This window comes from Gymnoscopelus braueri (genome assembly GCF_963280865.1).
Source record: "Gymnoscopelus braueri genome assembly, chromosome: 11".
NCBI classification, from domain to species: domain Eukaryota; kingdom Metazoa; phylum Chordata; class Actinopteri; order Myctophiformes; family Myctophidae; genus Gymnoscopelus; species Gymnoscopelus braueri.
In genome coordinates this window covers 6850361-6871966 of record NC_137613.1, presented here as the reverse complement: position 1 = coordinate 6871966, position 21606 = coordinate 6850361, and the positions used below count along the sequence as shown (strand labels likewise).

The 21606-nt window shown below is 40.5% G+C and overlaps 1 protein-coding gene across 1 annotated transcript in view; it reads right to left on the bottom strand.

Moving 5' to 3' along the window:
* The window catches only part of LOC308094890 (uncharacterized protein), a 42931-nt gene extending 24077 nt beyond the window's left edge, over positions 1-18854 (bottom strand). The window contains exons 1-30 of the mRNA XM_080441713.1: positions 18743-18854; positions 17065-17133; positions 16414-16553; positions 14882-15010; positions 14708-14765; positions 14063-14143; positions 13471-13515; positions 12615-12697; positions 12289-12511; positions 11059-11090; positions 10876-10944; positions 10695-10722; positions 10565-10588; positions 9849-9908; positions 9105-9244; positions 8174-8269; positions 8036-8090; positions 7385-7432; positions 7238-7294; positions 6010-6558; positions 5612-5646; positions 5345-5413; positions 4689-4716; positions 3988-4008; positions 3721-3795; positions 3293-3432; positions 1475-1585; positions 942-996; positions 369-416; positions 211-282 (exon numbers count right to left, since the gene is read on the bottom strand). Coding sequence (XP_080297839.1) covers positions 211-282; positions 369-416; positions 942-996; positions 1475-1585; positions 3293-3432; positions 3721-3795; positions 3988-4008; positions 4689-4716; positions 5345-5413; positions 5612-5646; positions 6010-6558; positions 7238-7294; positions 7385-7432; positions 8036-8090; positions 8174-8269; positions 9105-9244; positions 9849-9908; positions 10565-10588; positions 10695-10722; positions 10876-10944; positions 11059-11090; positions 12289-12511; positions 12615-12697; positions 13471-13515; positions 14063-14143; positions 14708-14765; positions 14882-15010; positions 16414-16553; positions 17065-17116 — 2623 coding nt within the window. The 5' untranslated portion in view covers positions 17117-17133; positions 18743-18854. The remainder of the gene's footprint in view (positions 1-210; positions 283-368; positions 417-941; positions 997-1474; positions 1586-3292; positions 3433-3720; positions 3796-3987; positions 4009-4688; positions 4717-5344; positions 5414-5611; positions 5647-6009; positions 6559-7237; positions 7295-7384; positions 7433-8035; positions 8091-8173; positions 8270-9104; positions 9245-9848; positions 9909-10564; positions 10589-10694; positions 10723-10875; positions 10945-11058; positions 11091-12288; positions 12512-12614; positions 12698-13470; positions 13516-14062; positions 14144-14707; positions 14766-14881; positions 15011-16413; positions 16554-17064; positions 17134-18742) is intronic.
* Between the last annotated feature and the right edge of the window lie 2752 nt (positions 18855-21606).

Here is a 21606-nt window from a genome sequence, read left to right as displayed (position 1 = left end):
ATAATCTGCTTAACACAGTATAGTTATAGTTATAAGAACTCAAATATATTAATACTTGTGAAGGTACTGTTGGTACTCAGTACTCAGTATTAATACCTGTGAAGGTACTGTTGGTACTCAGTACTCAGTATTAATACCTGTGAAGGTACTGTTGGTACTCAGTACTGAGTATTAATTCCTGTGAAGGTACTGTTGGTACTCAGTACTCACCCAGCTGAGGAGATTGTTGATTGACAGTGAGGCTGTCCTGCAGCTCATCCAGTGTGACCACCATGTTTGGAACTATGCATACACACCGAACACAGAACACGTCATTATAAAACACAAACCTTATTTAGCTAATGAAGTGTTATATTAAAACCACTAACCTTCATGTTGCCAGTCTTTGCGGAAGTACGTGTTGAGAATCTGGCAGACTGTAAAAGAATCATTAAAAAAGCATTTAGATATACGTAGTACAGGACAGTGGGGTGGAGGTGGGCCTTTAGATATACGTAGTACAGGACAGTGGGGCGGAGGTGGGCCTTTAGATATACGTAGTACAGGACAGTGGGGTGGAGGTGGGCCTTTAGATATACGTAGTACAAGACAGTGGGGTGGAGGTGGGCCTTTAGATATACGTAGTACAGGACAGTGGGGCGGCGGTGGGCCTTTAGATATACGTAGTACAGTGGGGTGGAGGTGGGCCTTTAGATATACGTAGTACAGGACAGTGGGGTGGAGGTGGGCCTTTAGATATACGTAGTACAGGACAGTGGGGTGGAGGTGGGCCTTTAGATATACGTAGTACAGTGGGGTGGAGGTGGGCCTTTAGATATACGTAGTACAGGACAGTGGGGTGGAGGTGGGCCTTTAGATATACGTAGTACAGGACAGTGGGGTGGTGGTGGGCCACGCCCTGACAAGCCTGACATCATTTGATGGCAAAGGCCAGTACTCACCGTGCCAATAGTCGTTACTGAGCATGGCAAAAATCCTGTTTGGGAGCTCAATTATCTGGAAGGGAAGAAGAAAGGAAGAAAGAAAGAGAGAAAGGATGAAAGAAAGAGAGAAAGAGAGAAAGAAAGAAAGGAAAAAAATGAGTCAAGTTGCAGTAATCCTGGTCTCTATACTGCCTCTCCCTGGTCAGCCGGGGCGCCTGATGGAGGGGAAAGGAACTGGTTGGAATAACGTGTTCCTTCCACGCGCTACGTCCTACCGGGGAAACTCCTCCCCTGTCGGGTGATAAGAATCGGCCTGCTCACTCCTCATGCATTGAAGGAAGCATGAGGTCAGTTCAGGGCTCTCCCCAGGCTGGCAGAGGGAGAGTAGCGCCCAGGATTACTTAGGCAATTGGCACTGTGTGAAAAAATGGGTTACAAAAACCGTGGGATAAGAACTTAAAAACTTAAGTGTCAAGTTTTAGTGGACTGACTGGCTGCAATACATCAAGGATCGCCCGACAACCTCAAATTTGCTTTGTCTGCCATTTTACCTTGAGCACCATGGGTCCAGCTCCTTGAGCGTTCTCCTGCTTCCAGGCCAGTGATGTCAGGACCCTTTCACTCACATGTGGATTTGTGACTGAATTGATATTCTGGTGCGTCTAGAACACAAAAGACAACACATACAAAGTCCCGTGGTTAGGTATTATTGTCCCACCATAATGATGACAGGTTGTCAAGGAGATTCTTTCTTACAAATAAATGTGTGAGGTTTCTTTGAAGTTGCTACATACAGTACATACAGAAGATTACCTAGATCAGTGTTTCTCAAAGTGGGGTCCAGGGACCCCCAGGGGTCTTTGAGCCCAGCAAAATGATTGATAGTTAGGAACCAAATGGACCCTTATGGAGCTATAACTCTGAGAGTGTACAAATGGAACAGAATGGACCTGTAAGGGTCCATTTGGTTCCATTTTGCCCTCGAGTGGGTTCCGGGTAGCCTGGTAAACCCTCCCTCCGGAAATCTCATTTCTATTTGATTCCTGGAGTGAGTCTGGCATGAACCGCCTCTCTGCAATATTGGCTGTGTATGCCAAACGGCCGCGCCTATCAGCGTCGTCGCTCATTGTTCTGTGATTGACAGCTTACGTTGGCCAATCAGGTGGCGAGTTCGAGTGAGCCCAAAACACGAACGGCAGCCATCTTTTTCTTGTGCGGCCAATTCTCCGCTATTTTTTTACTTCAAAAAGCTCTCTAACTTCTATTTTGAGGCACGGAATTTACTTATAAGATATCGTTTGGATAGAATTTAGTTGTTTAACTTCATATATGTGGTCAATTAATCATGACAAAGCCTATTTAAAAAAAAAAAATTAGAGAACCGGTAGGGGCGGGCAGTGACACCATTGTACCCGAAAAAGGCAACCCATTTTGGGTATGGCTGTCTCAAAAGTCCCGTCGCGTCACATTAAGACTGGTGAACTGCTGATTGGCTGAAGGGGAAAAATTATCATTGGCTGAAGGGGTTGTCAGTCAACGGTATTACTCCCGCCCAACTCCAGCACAGCCAATATTGCAGACAGGCGGATCAGGCCAGACTCACTCCTGAAATGAAATGGAATTGAGATTTCCGGAGGGAGGGTTTACCAGGCTAGGTTCCGGGAGGTCCCCAGCAAAATGAGTTGATATCAATATCAGTTTAACCACTTTAACGCTAATATATACAAACGGCTATTTTCAAAAATGTTTGAATATCTTTCATTTTGGTGGGATGATCTTTTCATCTTTTTCATCATTTTTAACACCTTGTATGGGGGTCCTTGGCACAAAAGATTTTCAGATGGGGGTCCGCGGCCAAATACACATTCATTTAGGGGTCCCTTGGCATGAAAACGTTTCACCACTGACCAGAGGTGGAAGACATACTCAGATATTTTACTTTAGTAAAAGTAGCAATACCACAATATAAAAACTACCACAATATAAAAACACTCTTTTACAAGTAAAAGGCCTGTGTTCATAATGTTACTTGAGTAAAAGTACAAAAGCATTGGCCTCAACATATACTTAAAGTACCAAAAGTAAAAGTACTAAAATGTTTGAAAATAGCCTAGGTATAAAATAGGGCTAAAGTGGTTAATGTATGTTTTATAAGATCACAATTTATATCTGCAAAGTAACTAGTAGCTTAAGTTTTCAAATAATTGTAGTGGAGTAAAAGTACAATATTTGCCTCTGAGATGTAGTGGAGTAGAAGTAAAAGTGTTGCAAATTGGAAATACTCTAGTAAAGTAAAAAGTAACTCAAAATTGTAAAGTAGAGTACTTTACTGCCACTGACCCAGCAGATGTGGTTCTGAGAGGACTCACCAGAGTCTCCTGGATGTGTATAGGATGACACATATGGGCTCTGAAGTAGGAGGCGAGGAACACACAGCGGCAGACGCTGCACACGCTCAGAGGAACACCGTCACCTCGGCTGCTGACACACGTCACAATATGAAGCAGACCTGGCCAACAGAAAACACTCCATTCATTATTAATGAAGGAAAAGTGTCATTTGACTTTTCGTGGAAGCACAGTGAAACACCCAGTGATTACCAACTATCAGGGGATTGAGCATAATGGAGATACATATTCCGTGGCTATACTGTACTTCAAAAGGTAAGAACATCGACAAATCACTGGCAGTGGGTGCACGCAGCCAGAAATAAATAAGTCTGGCAGTGACAGAGTTAAATGGCATCATATCACATACCTGTCTGCAGTGATTCTACAGATAATGGAGCCCAACTCACCGATGACTGGTTCTGCCCGCTGTGTGCTCTTGAGGTACGATAGTATCTCTTGACACGTGGAAATATCGTAGAACACTGAGGTGAAAGGAAAGCTTCAATTGAGTTCAATTTAAAGTCTACAGTCAATGACAAAAGAATGACAGAATTATGATCGTCTGCTATAGTTTAAGCAGCACTCGTCCACTATCACATGAAATCCTCTCCACAGCATCTCTGATAACCCAACATATGAAACAAGTAATACATAAAAACAATAATAAATCATACCTCGTCCTTTCTCCAGTTCACCTGCTGTGATTGTAGAACAGAGGGTTAAGAATAAACAAGATGCATCAATGTCACATACAGTACATGTGGACAACAACAGACCATGAGATAAGCAAGGGATAATTGATCACATAATCACATAATCATCAATTATCCCGCTTTTGGGGAACCGAAGTCTGACGTAATTTACACATCCTACCTGGGTCGCGTTCCCCCCCCCCCCCCCCCCCCCCGTTCTGAATTCCCATAGACGTGTGTAATATAGTGTCAAATAAGAACTGTGTTCCAAAAATAAACAAATGACCCCGGTGGTTTTACTCTTATGGATATGAAGCATCAACTGACGGTGAGAAAACGCTAATGTTACTTCCGCCAAATTAGTAAATTTGATCTACTACACTAAGGAAGTGTAGTAGATCAAATACAATACATTTTTGGTTACTGCATTGTCTATTTCTCGCTTCAAATGTTTTCGAAAACATTCTTGAGAGCAATCTTTAGCTGCAAATGACACGGTGTGTTTGTTTACATGGCTGTCATGTTGGATACAGCATAAAATCAAGCAGCGCAGGTTGATATGAGCAGGTGCTCTGAGTATTTGATTAGACAGAGGTCTGTTATTGAGCTCATCGGTCATTATCCAGAAATAACACACCGCTGAATTCAACCAAGCCGTGTAATAACAAGGTATACTGTATTACCTTCTGTCACAAAGATCCTCTTCATTTTCTGTGGACAGACAGACAGACAGACAGGTTTTTGAGCGGGGTATACAGTATATAAAGCAGTGCTTCTCAAACTTTTTCATGTCAAGGACCCCCAAAATGATATGCATCAACCCCCATCTCAAATATTTTGTTCCAGGGACCCCCCAAAAGCAAGGATTTGAGTTAAAAATGTTCGCTCAAAGATATATATATCTTCTACATCTACAAGCTCATAGCGCGGCAGTGTGCCGTGCTATGAGCTTGTAGATCTGCTATTTTTGAATAGCCAAAGTATAAAAAGTTACAATTATTGTGATGCTATATTAACACATTTTGCTGGGGACCCCCTGGAACCCCCCCAAGGACCCCAGGTCCTCAATTTAAGAACCAATGATATAAAGTACATTTTTATGCACTCTACTGTACTGTATGCGTTTCTTTTTCTATATTTGCATTCTCTCTTCCCTACTTCTCTTTTTTCTTTGCAATAGTGCGAGCCTGCACAAACAAGAATGTCGCCCACTTTTAACTGTGACGTGACAATAACGTTGGTGGGTGGATGGATGGATAGATGGATGGATGGATGGATGGAGGAATCAGATCATTTCATTCATATTCATAACTTGTGAACATATGAAAATATGTCTCACCTGCTTGTGCTTCCGTCCTTGAACGTGAGCACAATAATCCTTTGTGTTCTCCACCGTCCAATTGCAGACCTCAAAATAAATTCACATCAGCATCATTTTTCTTTAGTCCACTGGATTATCTTACATTATTGTACTTCACAGAATTATAGAGAGAGGCAAGCAGTTACAGTGTGGTGATTGATTGATTTATTGATTGATTGAATACTTTATTAGTCAGAAATAGGATGATGCCAAGATTACGGTGGTGAGAATAGAATTCATATTCACCTGGCAGCTCAGTACGCCAAATCCTGGAGACTTTCCTGTCAAATAAAATACAAACAGGGCTGTTATGATTATGAACATGTAGGGCTGTCATAAGGCTGTCATGATTATGACATTTTACATGTCGACTAATTGTCACACAAATAATTGCGATTAACGGTTTAATTGTGTTTTTGTCGTTGAACATATGAATAACAAATTACATTTGGATTTTTAGGCTTTGCAGTTGCACAGGGCAGACATGGCAAATGACCTAAATACACAAAGAAATGACTGGCACATTATTTAATAACTTTATACTTTAAAAAAAACCTCACTAAATAAATTCACAGGAGGAAGAAAGAAGAGAATCTCAGATGATAGAAGACATTTTGTTTGTGCCAAAAAAAAAAAAGGCTCACTTTCTTCTTTCTTTTTCTGCTTCTTTTTGCTTTTGTAGGTTTCTCTGGCCTCTGCCACTGCCTTCTCTGTTGAAACGTCACTCTGTCTCATGGTGGACACTGGGTCGTGAAGGGGGGTGATGCTGGTGTTCTGCTTCTCTGTTGAAACATAACCCTGTCTCATGGTGGACACTGGGTTGTGATGTGAGGTGCTGCTGGTGTTCTGTTTCTCTGTTGAAACATCACCCTGTCTACTGGTGGACACTGGGTTGTGATGTGAGGTGCTGCTGGTGTTCTGTTTCTCTGTTGAAACGTCACTCTGTCTCATGGTGGACACTGGGTCGTGAAGGGGGGTGATGCTAGTGTTCTGCTTCTCTGTTGAAACATCACTCTGTCTCATGGTGGACACTGGGTTGTGATGTGAGGTGCTGCTGGTGTTCTGCTTCTCTGTTGAAACATCACTCTGTCTACTGGTGGACACTGGGTCGTGATGTGGGGAGCTGCTGGTGTTCTGCTTCTCTGTTGAAACATCACTCTGACAGAGTTCTGTCTGCTCGCCAGGGACGTGAACTGAAAAAAGAACACAGCTGTGATGATTTTGACAGCAAACTTTGATTTAGTTTTTGAGTAAAATAGAGTTTTAGTCATCTGAAATGTTTCAGTTTTTGTCCCGTTTTAGTCAACTAAATCTACAGTTGATTCAGTCGACTAAAATGTATTCTGGCGGTTCCTTGATGGCGTCGCAATGGCTGATTTTACACTTGGTTGCATGCTGAAAATAGCCGATCTACAAGCTCACAACTTGTTGTGTGAGCTTGTAGATCTGCTATTTTCAGAGCGCAACACCCGAGCGCAACCAAGCATAAAATGACTTGCCCTCCATGTCTCGTCTGTCAGACTGGAGATAGACTCTTCAGATATCTTCCCAAATCTGAGTGTGTTGCTGGGATAGAGAAAGGTCACTAACCAAGTTGATTTTCTCCAGTGAACCCCTTTAAATATAAGACATTTTAGTATGAAAATCTAGTAAATATTATGTGTCTTGTGACGATTAGGTCCAATATTTAGTTCAGTGACCATGGGGCTAAAGAATGGTTCAGAAGCTGTGTTCACGTTCACTCTTCCATTGGAATGAATAGACTCCAACCTGCTTCCGCTCTCCTAAAAAGGCGTCCACCTACGTCACGCAGATACGGGAAGTAAACCGGAGATGGTATGTCTTGCTATTTCCGTCTTGGGTGGTACTCACCCTGCTGAGGAGATGTGTGGCTGTCCTGCAGCTCGTCAAGTGTGACGATGTTTGGATCTATATTACATACACACGGAAACATAACATGTCATAATAAAACACAAGCATTATTTAGCTGATGAACTGTTATATTATAAAACCACTAACCTTCACGTTGCCAGTCTTTGCATAAGTACTCATCAAGCGTCTTGCAGACTGTCAAATAATCATTAAGAAACCGTTAAATGGTGTAAAGGTGGGCCTCAGATAGTCCCTCCCTGACAAGTTCCCAGTGGTGGAAAGTAACGAAGTACATTTACTCAAGTACTGTACTTAAGTACAAGAGCATTTCCAATTTTCAAAACGTTTACTTCTAATCCACTACATCTCAGAGGCAAATATTGCACTTTTACTCTACCACAATTATTTTAAAACTTAGTTACTGTACTAGTTACTTTGCAGATATAAATCATTATAAAACATACATTAACCACTTTAGCCCTATTTTATACATACTGTAGGCTATTTGAAAATAGCCGATCTACAAGCTCACAACGCGCAGCGATGCGACATGTTGTGAGCTTAGTAGATCTGCTATTTTCGGGCATTTTAGTGCTTTTACTTTTGGTACTTTAAGCATATTTTGATGCCAATACTTTTATACTTTTACTCAAGTAACATTTTGAACACAGGCCTTTTACTTGTAACAGAGTATTTTTATATTGTGGTATTGCTACTTTTACTTAAGTAAAATATCAGTACTTCTTCCACCACTGCAAGTTCCAATATGTTTGATAACATATGGTCAGTTATACTCACCATGCTGATAGTCATCGTTGAGCATGCCAAAGATCCTGCTTGGGAGATCAATTATCTGGAAAATAAAACGTGTCAGGTTTTACAGCACTGACTGCAATACATCGCAAAACACACAATGTGCTTTGTTTGCCTTTTTACCTTCAGCATCATGTGAGCATTCTCCTCCTCCTCCCTGACCTGGGGTTTTAGGACCCCTTCACTCACAACTGGTAACTGAGCAGCATTCTGGTGCACCTATCCAAGAGAACAAAGTAGAAACCTCTAGTTTGTTAAAACCAAGGACATTACATTACATTGCAGTCATTTAGCAGATGCTTTTATTCAAAGCGACTTACAATAAGTGCATTCAACATAGGTAGGGAACGAAACTACTAATCACCAGAAGTCTTAAGTGCATTCTCTTCTCAAACAAGTAACCAAGAGTATACCTAGCGCTAAGGTAAAAGTGCAATACATCAGCTAACTACTTTTTTAAACGGATGAGACAAATAGGAAAATCAAATGAGCAAGAGCTAAAACCAATAAGTGTATCAAATAAACAAGATCCAATAAAACAAGAGCTCGTACAAATAATTGTCAACAAGTAGGCAAGGCTAAGAGGAAGGGTCAGGGTAGTGTTTCCTAGAGGTGGGTTTTCAGCCTGCGGCGAAAGATGGGCAGTGACTCTGCTGTCCTGACATCAGTGGGGAGTTCATTCCACCACTGTGGGGCCAGAACAGAGATCGTTCAGAAGGACCACTGAGCGACGGGGAAACCAGTCGCCTCGAGGCGGCAGACCGAAGTGGTCGGGAAGGGGTGTAGGCTTGATAGCCTGGAGGTAGGAAGGAGCTGTTCTTTTCACTGCCAGCACCAGGGTCTTAAGTCAGTCAGTCAGTCAGTCAGTCAGTCAGTCAGTCAGTAAAGGACATTCCAGGCCAGCCCCAGGGTCCAGCAAAATGTTAAATTAATAAAAAGTGAGGTTACACATGGGGGTCTCTTTGATATACAGTAGTAATAGACTTCAAATCAAATCAAAACATACAAACACACATTATACACAACCAGAACTGGACAGAAACAAAGGACTCACCACAGTGTGTTTGATGTGTGTTTGATCACCCAGATGGGCTCTGAACTTGGACCCGGGGAAGGTAGACTGGCAGACGCAGCACACGCACAGAGGCATGCTATTAGCACGGCTGCAGACGCACGTCACAACATGATGGAGACCTATCCCAGAGGAAATGATCCATTCATTATTATACATATTATACATATATGATGAAGACCTATCCCAGAGGAAATGCTCCATTCATTATTATACATATTATACATATATGATGAAGACCTATCCCAGAGGAAATGCTTCATTCATTATTATACATATTATACATATATGATGGAGACCTATCCCAGAGGAAATGCTCCATTCATTATTATACATATTATACATATATGAAGGAGACCTATCCCAGAGGAAATCCATCAATCCATTCATTATCATACACTAGCCCATACCCGGTCGACCCAAGACAGACAGACAGACAGACAGACAGAGGTTACTCCAATTATATAGTATAATTATTATAATTATAATTATAATTATAATTATATTAGTAGGATATTATACATATATGATGAAGACCTATCCCAGAGGAAATGCTCCATTCATTATTATTGAAGACAAGAGTCATTTGTGTTTGCAAACTGTGGAACAAGATTACCTTTTCATTACAATAAGTACAAAACAAATGTAGCAAAATGTAGCTCTTGAATGGCATCATACTGGCATTATATATGTATTCCACATAATGCAGTAACTACTGTAACTCACCTTTGACCCCATGTCTTTTCTTGATGTACTGGCATTCATTCAAGATAGTACTGTAGTACACTAAGATGAGAGAAAGCTTCAGTTAAGATAGTACTGTAGTACACTAAGATGAGAGAAAGCTTCAGTTAAGATAGTACTGTAGTTCACAATCAATAAAATAAAATCGACTACCTTTTTTCACTGAGGAAAACTAAATATAAACTAAATAAAAACTAAGCTACGACGACTAAAACTAAGACTAAATATATTGACAATTTCGTCAACAAATAAAAACTTGACTAAAATGTTAGTGAGGAACTAGTGGAGAAGAGATCCAGTAGAACTAAAAGACAAGTCATTTTATGTTTGGTTGCGCTCCGGTGTTGCGCTCTGAAAATAGCAGATCAACAAGCTCACAACGAGTCGCATTGTGAGCTTGTAGATCGGCTATTTTCAGTAAGCAACCGAGTAATCAGCCATTACGACCCATCAAGGCACCGCCAAAATACATCTGAGTCGACTAAATCAACTCTAGATTTAGTCAACTATAATCTTATGATATTTAGTCAACTAAAACTAGACTAACAGTAAAACATTTCAGATGACTAAAATATGACTAAAAAACAAAATCAAAATGCAACATATTAACACTACATATGATTGTCTGCTAGTTTACAAGAGCTAGGTTTGAAATCCTCTCCAACATATAGAACAAGTAGAATAATAATGAATCATACCTCGTCCATTCTCCAGTTCATCTGCTGTGATTGTAGAACAGAGGGTTAAGAATAAACAAGATGCATTAATGTCACATACAGTACATGTGGACAACAACAGACCATGAGATAACAGGGTTTACTGTAGTACCTTCTGTCACAAAGATAGTCTTCATTTTCTGTGGATGGACAGACAGACAGACAGACAGACAGACAGACAGACAGACAGACAGACAGACAGACAGACATTTTATTGGGACACATTTAATCAAGTTCTGGGCAAGTAAATTCATTAATATTCTAACTTGTGAACATATGAAAATATGTCTCACCTGCTTGTGTTCCTCTCCTTTCACGTGATTAGAATATTGCGACGTGGTTTCGAATTTCATACTGCAGACCTGACCGGGCAGACAAAATGAATGAATATCAGCATCATCTTTACTTATTTTACATTGTACTTTATCATCGTTTTAGAAAGAGATTATGGTGGTGAGATTAGAATTCATATTCACCTGGCAGCTCAGTATGTAATAGTAGTATATGTCTGGATGCAAAATAACAAAATACAAAAAGAAACAAAGAGAAAGAAATATGAGTATGTGGATAAAGAACCAGATGGTAACACAAGACATGAAACACAGATGTTTAACCCATTAAGACCGGGAACGCATCTGTGTCATTTTAAGATTTCTTTGGCTATTCAAAAATAGCAGATCTACAAGCTGCAATATTTTTAATATACACACACACACACACACACACACACACACACACACACACACACACAAGCAAAATCTTTCAACATTTTTCAGATCTTTGTGGGGTCCTCTTTCCTGACCTGAAAATGTATTTTTATTTATTTTATACATAACCACAGAAGAACGTACAGCATGCCCCTTGTTTCATTCGGGTGGTTGCGATGCGGCTCACATCATTTGTTATGTTAATAATTGCAGTCTGCAGCTGAATATATATGAATAGAGCGTCCATAGTGAAAAAGTGGCCTGTCAATGACGCTTTCAGGAGTGCCACGCTATGAGCTTGTAGATCTGCTATTTAAAAATAAATCCCTGGCACAACATATTTTTGAGATGGGGGTTCGCTAGCCTCGCGTGGCCAGACAATATCACACGACACACTGCGTGGATATTAGTCTGGTCCCTATCAACGATAGATTTTTTTCCAAGGGGCGGTTACCAAAAGATCCAAACGGACTCTATTGGTTAGACCTAAACCAATCAGAGCAGTGCTTCCTTGTACGAACGAATCAGAGCAGTGCTTCCTTGTACGTCATTGCTCCAAATAAGGTGATAAGCCCGCCCACATTTGGATACTGGGCCCTGATTGGTCCCGCACAACCTCTGCGGGAGAGAAATAAATTCTCTATGGAGGGGGGCCAGACCTAATCTGCCGAGGGCTAAAGTGCATGCAATTTTGCAAAGGCAGATTCGTCTGGAACCAGGCTAGGGGTTCGCAGCCAAATACATATCATTTTGGGGGTCCTTGACATGAACAAGTTTGAGAACCACTGCTATAGTGTGCACACAGATTATAGATTTTTTTAATATTATACTGTTTAGACTGATGATAGGTTCTTGGTTTACCTAATGATCCTAGATCATACTATTTCTATGCATTTGACGTATTACCTGGTGTTTTCCTAGCTTACTGTAAATCGCTCTGGATTAAGAGCGTCTGCTAAACGCCTAAATTGTTGATTGTAAATTGATGTAGCAGCTTACCACCACGTGTGGCCGCGCTGGATGCAGACTGGTGCTGGGGCGTCTGTGACCAAGATGGTCTCTTAGCAACCAGGGGTGTCTGTGACTGTGATGGTCTCTTAGCAACCAGGAGTGTCTGTGACTGCGAGGGTCTCTTAACAGCAATGGGTGTCTGTGGTTGCGAGGGTCTCTTAGCAGCCAAGGGTGTGTGTGACTGCGAGGGTCTGAGAACAATCCGGGGCTCCTGGGGAAATAAAATCAAGCCATTAAAAGCTATGAAGCGGTTGCTTGTTTGACACTAGTGATGGCTGCCACTAGATACTGTTGTACTGACGTGTTAAACTTACAAAAAACAAGAACTCTGGATTCGTCTGGGCCGCAGGACAATTTCTCAGCTCTATCAAAAAATCCCTTGTGTAGGAAATTCTTCCTAAAGGGGAAAGGAAGTTATTATAAGTGCTTATAATACATAATACAATTCTTATGTATATTACAACTATGTAATTATAATAATACACTATGATCCTTGCAAAAAATTATGAAGTATTACATTTATAATACTTGACGATATAAGTCTTTATAAAATGCTTTATTATCAACTATAATCAATAAATGATTATTGATCATAGTTACAAAGCAATGAAAGCATTATGAATAATTATGAGTGCTTGAAACTATAATTCTACAGTGTTATAAGGATACCATCAATGGAGAAAGTGTTTTATAAACCAGACACAATTCTGATGGCTGTATCAGTGTCGATTTTGACAGCAAATTTTGATTTAGTTTTGGTCATAGTCTTTTGAAAAGAAATCCATTTTGTTTTAGTCATATTTTAGTCATCTGAAAGGCTTTAGTTTTTGTCTAGTTTTAGTCGACTAAATATCATAAAATTATAGTCGCTTAATCTACAGTTGATTTAGTCCACTAAAATGTATGTTGGCGTGCCTTGATGGCTGATTTTACACATGGTTGCATGCTGAAAATAGCCGATCCATATATTTAGTCTTAGTTTTAGTCATCGTAGCTTAGTTTTTATTTCGTTTTAGTCAGTGAAAAAAAATCCATTCGTCATAGTTTTAATCGACGAAGTCAACACTGGGCTGTACCCCTCAATCAAATGTACAGCAGTAAGAAAGAAGAGAACGTCAGATGATCTGTGTTTATGAAGTCATTTTCTTGTATGCCACAAAAAAAGCTCACTTTTTGGAGAGGTGCTGCTGGGGTTCAACTGGTCAGGGACATGAACTGAAAAACATACAGACAACACTGAAAAAAAAGACAAGGATTCTTAGAAGAATAGGTTCTGAGAGGAACAGGGAACCTTAAACTTTACATAGAACACATGAGACAAACCCTTACAAATGCATGAAGTCATATTCCTTCAGTCTAATACTTACACAGCTTGCAGTGGTGGAAAGTAACTAAGTACATGTACTTAAGTACTGTACTTAAGTACAACTTTGAGGTATTTTTACTTCACTGGAGTATTTCCAATTTTCAGTACTTTTACTTCTACTCCACTACATCTCAGAGGCAAATATTGTACTTTTACTCCACTACAATTATTTGAAAACTTGAGTTACTAGTTACCATTATAAAACATATATTAACCACTTCAGCCCTATATACATTTCGGCCATTTGAAAATAGCCGATCTACAAGCTCACAATGCTTGTAGATCAGCCATTTTCAAAAGATTTTTATACAGTTTGAAAACTTGAAATGGGACATTCTGCGTGATGAGTACTTTTACTTTTGGTACGTCATATTATTCCTTCAGTGTAATACTTACCCAGCTTGTCTCCTGGTGTGATGCTGGTCATCAAGCTGCTCTCCTTGCGTTCCTTCCTCCAGTTTTCCAGCATCTTCAAGGCTACACATGGTCAGTGAGGGTTACATGGTTACATATAGGGACATGTTTTTTTTTAATATAATTTCCTCTGCATTGTAATTCTATTACAGTGCAGACACAAACACAAATCATATCTTAATGCTTTTGAACCAAAGGTTACTGGACATTCAACACGTTCACAAACACAAATTAGATATACCAGTCCACGTAAGAGCATAAGACATTTAGGGTGCTTCTTGAGGACACACTACATAGTGACTGCACCTGCTTCATGTAACACTATGTTTATTTGCATCTGTGACATTGTAATGTGATTCAAATGTTTGTTATTGTTTCTCATTATGTATGTATTTTATATGTTGTTATCAGGGCGTCCATGAAAAAGAGAGCTTGCTCTCAATGGGCTTCCCTGAATAAATAAAGGAAAAAGAAAGAAAGAAAAATTATGTTTTGTGTAAAGCACTCTGAATTGCCTCCTCTAAGCTCTATTAAAAATAAATTCAATGGCCTGAACGTGACCAACAGGAGGAATAATAATGTGAATAGTGTTTCTGACTCTAAAAATAAAAATAAATAAAAACATACCCTCTGCGTAGTAAGTATCTTCCACTGATGAGAACAAAGCAGGCCCCAGGACCACTTTCTATAAACACAAGGCCTTACAATTATTAAAACTGACATACAGTGCACTACCAGAGCATCTTAGGAAATGTATTTCTGATGATCATTTACTTCTAGAGTGTTACTGTACTTCATTACCTTCATATCAGTGATGGTCGTTCCATGGATTTCTTCCATCTGTTTAGCTAAATCCCGCATCATGTTGTGAAACATGTGATTGTAGGTGTAGAAACTGTAGAACTGCAGAGTAGAGGGATGCCATGCATTCTGGAGACACAAACCACACCCAGGTCAATGTAGTAGGCTACCCAACAACACTCGTACAAGGCCTTAAAATCTCCTCGGTTTGCTCATTTGAAAGACTGGACTGTGGTGACACATGAAGAAAGGCACAGGTGGTCATCAAGATCAAATGAATGGAAATTCAGGCATTAGTTTCCAATCGTCACTGTTGTGCAGAAACCTTGCATCTAAACTTTGACCATTTGTTGAAACCTATAACCTATAATAACAGGCCCAAAATAGGAACACCAGTTTGAAAGGTTTAAAGTAAAGGAGTAAATAAGTAAAGTTAAAGGGATATTTCAATTTAAAAAAAATGTTTGGGGTCATTTTATAGTCTACTCTGGCTTTTGTGAGCCCTCCTCCTTGGCAGAGGTAATAATTACTGAAACTACAGTACATTAAGTCTAGCATCAAAGCCACGCCCCCTAAGTACATTAGTATATTTCCATCATCAGTTAATTGATTTTAAAAAGTCTAGTGGACTTTTCAACTATGCATGCACCTCATGGTACCACAACACCACTAAGGCCTTAAAACAAGGCTCCAGACATCCCAAAACAAACTAGTAAGGCTACTTCTTGGCCTTACACCTACAACTCATCTAACCCCTGCTCACTTTGCAAGGGTCGGATGGCTCAGGGTAGAGGACAGAGTACAGCAACTTGCAATGGGCCTGGTCTATAAGATACACTACACCACAAAGACACCCATGTACCTGTAAAACTACTCAAAAAATGTAAATGTCCACAATCATACCACCAGAGGTAGCGCCACTAATCACGTTCAACCCAGATTTGGCACTAAAAAGGGTTTGAGTTCGTTCTCCTACTATGCAACAAAAATGTGGAATGCCCTACCAAAAGCCACGAAGGAGTGTAAAACCCTACTTTCCTTCAAAACCACTAATTTTGGGGGTCCTTGACATGAAAAGGTTTGAGAACCACTGTCTTACTGAGCATGTTGACTGGAGCGTTTCCTTTCTTTTCTGGGCGGTGAAACCGCCCCTATATGTGAGGTTTGGATATTTGTACAGCAAATCCTGCGCTGTGATTGGCCAAAAATTTACCCCGCCTAACCCTGCACCGTGATTGGCCAATCACAGTCTATTCAGGACTGTGATTGGCCAGTGTCACATGACACATGTGCATAGCCCTATATAAGAAACCATAACTTAAAAAAAACAATAAATTAGTTTTTTTTAAGTTATGGTTTCTTCCATCGGAATATGACTTTCATGACTTTCATAAAGAGTGTTTCAATAAATGTATTTATTTATTGTACATGATTGGTTGACTCCATTCAGTATTGTGATTAGCTAGCAAGACACCGCCCACTTCACACAGGGTGTGATTTTTTTATAAACAATCAGAGTGTAGCAAAATTACAATGTATCGGTGGATGTGATAGAAGCTGAGGAGATGTCTGATGATCTTAGAGTCGGTTAGAGTGAGTTTGCAGACGGTGCAGAGATATAAGCGTCTGTCAGTCTGCTCCTCACAGCTGCATTCCACCAGGTGCTCCAGACCTGCAGGGAGGAGAAGCACTGTTTGATTTCGTCGACTAAAACTATGACGATTTTTTTTCCGCCGACTACCTTTTCTCACTTACGAAAACTAAATAAAAACTAAGCTATGATGACTAAAAACTATGACTAAATATATTGACAATTTCGTCAACAAATAAAAACTAGATTAAAATGTTAGTGAGGGACGAGTGGAGAAGAGATCCAGTAGAACTAAAAGACAAGTCATCATGGTTGTGCGCGGGTGTCACAGACCAAAAATAGCTGATCTACAAGCTCACAATGTGTCGCACTGCGACGCGTTGTGAGCTTGTAGATCTGCTCTTTTCGGCATACAGCCAAGTGAAAATCAGCCATTTCGATGGCATCACTAAATAAACTGTAGATTTAGTCGACTAAAATCAAAACATTTCACGTGACTAAAATATGACTAAAATTAAACAGAACTTTATTCAAAAGACTATGACTAAAACCAATTTGCTGTCAAAATCAACACTTGATGCAAAGCACTGACCTAGAAGAGGATGCTTCCTGTTGGGGGTTCCCAGGTATGTCTGAATCGACATCTTTTTTGGCCTTGCAGCTGTGGATAGATGGATCGATGATTGTGATGATAAAGAAGGGATCTATTTATTATTTTCACTGAGGGGTTCAATTAAACTGCATACATTACAATTACAATTTAGGCATTTAGAAAACTTTAACCCTAACCCTGACCCTAAGAGTAAATGGCATGAACCCTAGTCAACAAACGACAGGCTAAAGAGTCACATGAGTAGAATGGAATAGAAAACAGTAGTGCTTCTAGGAAAACTAGGATATCTGCTAGCATCTGCCTAAACAACATCTTATCTAAATATTATATATGTTATACTGTTTTAGAGAAGGGAGAAGAGTCTGGGACGTGTGGAGCGTTGTCCAGGGTGTTTTAGAGAAGGGAGAAGAGTCTGGGACGCGTGGAGCGTTGTCCAGGGTGTTTTAGAGAAGGGAGAAGAGTCTGGGACGTGTGGAGCGTTGTCCAGGGTGTTTTAGAGAAGGGAGAAGAGTCTGGGACGCGTGGAGCGTTGTCCAGGGTGTTTTAGAGAAGGGAGAAGAGTCTGGGACGCGTGGAGCGTTGTCCAGGGTGTTTTAGAGAAGGGAGAAGAGTCTGGGACGCGTGGAGCGTTGTCCAGGGTGTTTTAGAGAAGGGAGAAGAGTCTGGGACGCGTGGAGCGTTGTCCAGGGTGTTTTAGAGAAGGGAGAAGAGTCTGGGACGCGTGGAGCGTTGTCCAGGGTGTTTTAGAGAAGGGAGAAGAGTCTGGGACGTGTGGAGCGCTGTCCAGGGTGTTTTAGAGAAGGGAGAAGAGTCTGGGACGTGTGGAGCGCTGTCCAGGGTGTTTTAGAGAAGGGAGAAGAGTCTGGGACGTGTGGAGCGCTGTCCAGGGTGTTTTAGAGAAGGGAGAAGAGTCTGGGACGTGTGGAGCGCTGTCCAGGGTGTTTTAGAGAAGGGAGAAGAGTCTGGGACGCGTGGAGCGTTGTCCAGGGTGTTTTAGAGAAGGGAGAAGAGTCTGGGACGTGTGGAGCGTTGTCCAGGGTGTTTTAGAGAAGGGAGAAGAGTCTGGGACGCGTGGAGCGTTGTCCAGGGTGTTTTAGGGGAAGGCTTGTAAAGCACTTTTAACAAGATCTATGGCGACGTGAAAAAAACAAAAAACAACAATAAAACGTTGGCACTGGTGAGTACATTATGAGATTAACCTCTGGCGGTCAATGTGTTAATGTCATCATGTGTCTCACTAACCAATCACAGTGCTGAATAAAGTCAGCCAATAGTCCACCAATCACAGTACAGCTAGGGGTGTACTAATGTAGAGGGGTGTACTATTATGAGCCAATCACAGTACAGCGAAGGGTGTACTAATGACGTGTCCCAACCCCACTTATAGGGGTGGCTACACCGCCCAAAAATACCTAAAACATTATTATAGAGTAGCGTATTTTAACCATAATCATCATCAGCTCGAGACGAGAGAGAGAGAGAGAGAGAGAGAAAGAGAGCACGGCCATTCAAGCAATTATTAACCTATATAACAGATTGGCGTATTTTCACAACAACAGTTGACAGTGAACGGATGCACAAGACCGCCGTCTCCATCTATTTCTCTGTGGTTTCCCCAAATCCTGCATCTCTGTATAAGGTGGTGGTCAACACTTACGTAGTAGTTGCGGCAGTGCTCAGTAGAGGTGAAATGTTCACTTATGTCAGAGACTGATTCCTCACAGGCGTGACACAGGTAGAACAGGGAGCCAGACTCTGAACTCATGTACAGAGTCACCAGAGACGGCAGGCCTGCAGGGAGGGAGACAAATACAGAAAATAAAACCACATTCCTGTGTGTTACAATGAAGAACAGTAGGATGTGCTGCTTAAAGGGAATTAAATGTCATTTTCCAGCCAGGAACAAGTGGAAAACCACCACACAATGCAGGGGTTCTCTACAGGACAACAAGCAAATGGTGATGCAAAAAATATACAGTATACTTATATTTTATTTTTTATTTTATATATATATATATATATATATATATATATATATATATATATATATATATATATATGTACCGTATATATATATATATATATATTTAGAGGATACCTAGTATAGGTGTAATACTTATTTATTCTCTATTTTGCGTTTACAGGAAGTAGTGCTAAAAGAAAACGGACAGCGCCTCGGAAGGCAACGGGAGTCTGACACCGAACTCAGTGTTGGTGAAAACTAAACTAAGACCAGGAGACCTGGTTCTGCCAGACCCAGAAGGAACACATTCCTAGTAGGCAACACACCTACAAACCATTTTATAAGTTAAAAGTATAAATCATTTTAGGCATTTTGTGTGTGTGTAACATTTTGTGTATAGGGGTATTTAGTTGTAGATTTGGTTTGCTGGTGTATAGGCTAGACCAGCAAACCTTCCAGTCTGATTACATTCACCTGTCCCTTGTCAGTCAGTGCACAGAATATGGGCAGATGGGCTTTGAATCCAGCATTTCATAAGTTTAGGTCATTTACTATGCTGCTTGTGTAGTAATAAACCTCTGAAATAAGTTATGTAGAACAACAAAATTGCCTAAAAGTAATCCAACGGACAACAGCAGTAAGTTTCACTGCTGGTTCAAATGGTAGCAAGTCCAGACCTGCTCTGTTGCCCCTGGTGGTTGAAATCTGAAGCGTTCCTGAATGGCTAGGGAGGAAAAGAGGGAGAGACCGACAGACAGACCGACAGACAAAGCCTCCTGTAGGCCGACCCCCTGGGTTTGGCAAATACAGAGTTCCAGGAGGGTGAAAGGTTAACCCCAATAAGGATACAAATGTAATCAGACGGCCCGGTGCAGTATTTTGGCTAAGCAGTTCTCCTTTCCCAGTAAACACCAATGCAGATTAGTGCTCCTTATCTTCCTTGTTTACGTTCCCTGCTAGAACACTCCATTCAGGCATAATCAGAACAATGTGTAGTAATAATTATAATAATTCAGGAGAATCCAGTCATACGGTATAACGGTAATACTCAAATTAGATGAATAATAATTCAATATTAGTAAATCAATAATTAGACAGGAATATAAATGTGATTTTCCGTTACAGTCACCAGAACCAAGGACTGGGGGTTTTCAATGAATCTAACATGGTTCAAATGTTGTCTGAAGTTACAATGGGTTTGTAGGAAGGGGGAGTGTCAGATAAAATGAATATCAAATATCTAAATAATGAACCAAGGAACTTAAAAACTGTCTGGGGTGTTCACAAAATCCAGAGTAGACGTTAAAATGACCCCAAACATGTTTGAAAGTGAAATATCCCTCTTAATCATTAAGACCGGGAACGAATCTGTGTATGATTTTTAGATTTATTTTGCTATTCAAAAATAGCATATCTACAAGCTCATAGTGCGGCACCGAGTGCACTATCTGCTATTTAATTTTCTTGTATATTTCTTGTATATCTGCTATTTTTTTATCGTGAAAATTTGTACAAACCTTTATATACATGATTTTTTTATTTTCCAAAGCGAACATTTTTAACTCAAATCTTTGCTTCTGGGGATTCTACAAATGTCTTCTAAATCCAAATAGTTTTTTTTTTTTTTTTAACTTATGTTGCTATATATCAGTGGTTCTCAAACATGTTTCATGTAATGGACCCACAAAATGATACGTATTTGTCCACGGATGTGTATTTGTCAGCACACAGTACTAACCTAAATATGGGTCTCTTGGGGACTGCCGCAGAGAGGGAATGTGGTCCAAATAGACTGGAAGAGAGTTAAGACAAGGAGAAACATCAGCATCAATGCATAATATTAAAACAATAGACCGTTTGCTTGCGTCAATAAGTTTGTGATTAACCACCTAAAAGGTAGGGTAAGTGATATTGTTTTGTTAAAAGGTTAAAGCACTATATTGTGATAGTAATCATTGCTATAGAGTGTTTGATCAGTCACAGGGGTGTGTATGTGTGTGTGTGTGTGTGTGTGTGTGTGTGTGTGTGTGTGTGTGTGTGTGTGTGTGTGTGTGTGCGCGTGCGTGTGCGTCCCCCGTCTCCCCAGCTCTTAAAAACATTTTCAGGTAGGTGAAAACATTTCAGCCAATCGGGAAAGAGCACCCATTTATCAGCTTCATTTTTGCCGGACCCAGGGGGTCTGGCTTACATGAGACTTTGTACCTGTTTCGTCCATACATGGGCATGGTCACTTTGTCCTTAGCCCCAGCCATAAAAGTCTGTCCCCCTTTCGTCCATACATGGGCATGTTTTGTACCTGTTTTCTCCATACATGGGCAAAAAACTGGTGTATAGTGTTCAAGTTCCAATTTTGTATCTGCTCATTTCTTAGTGTCATCACTTCCTATTACACTTGTTTAATCTGTATCCTGTCTGAATTCTCTATCCTGATTGGATAAAATTGGTATCCCGACCTGAAAATGTATTTTCTGTTTACTAAAGAGCTGGAGACACGGAGACTCCTGTTACTGAACAAACACTCTATATCGATGAGTACTATCAGAACATAGAGCTATTTA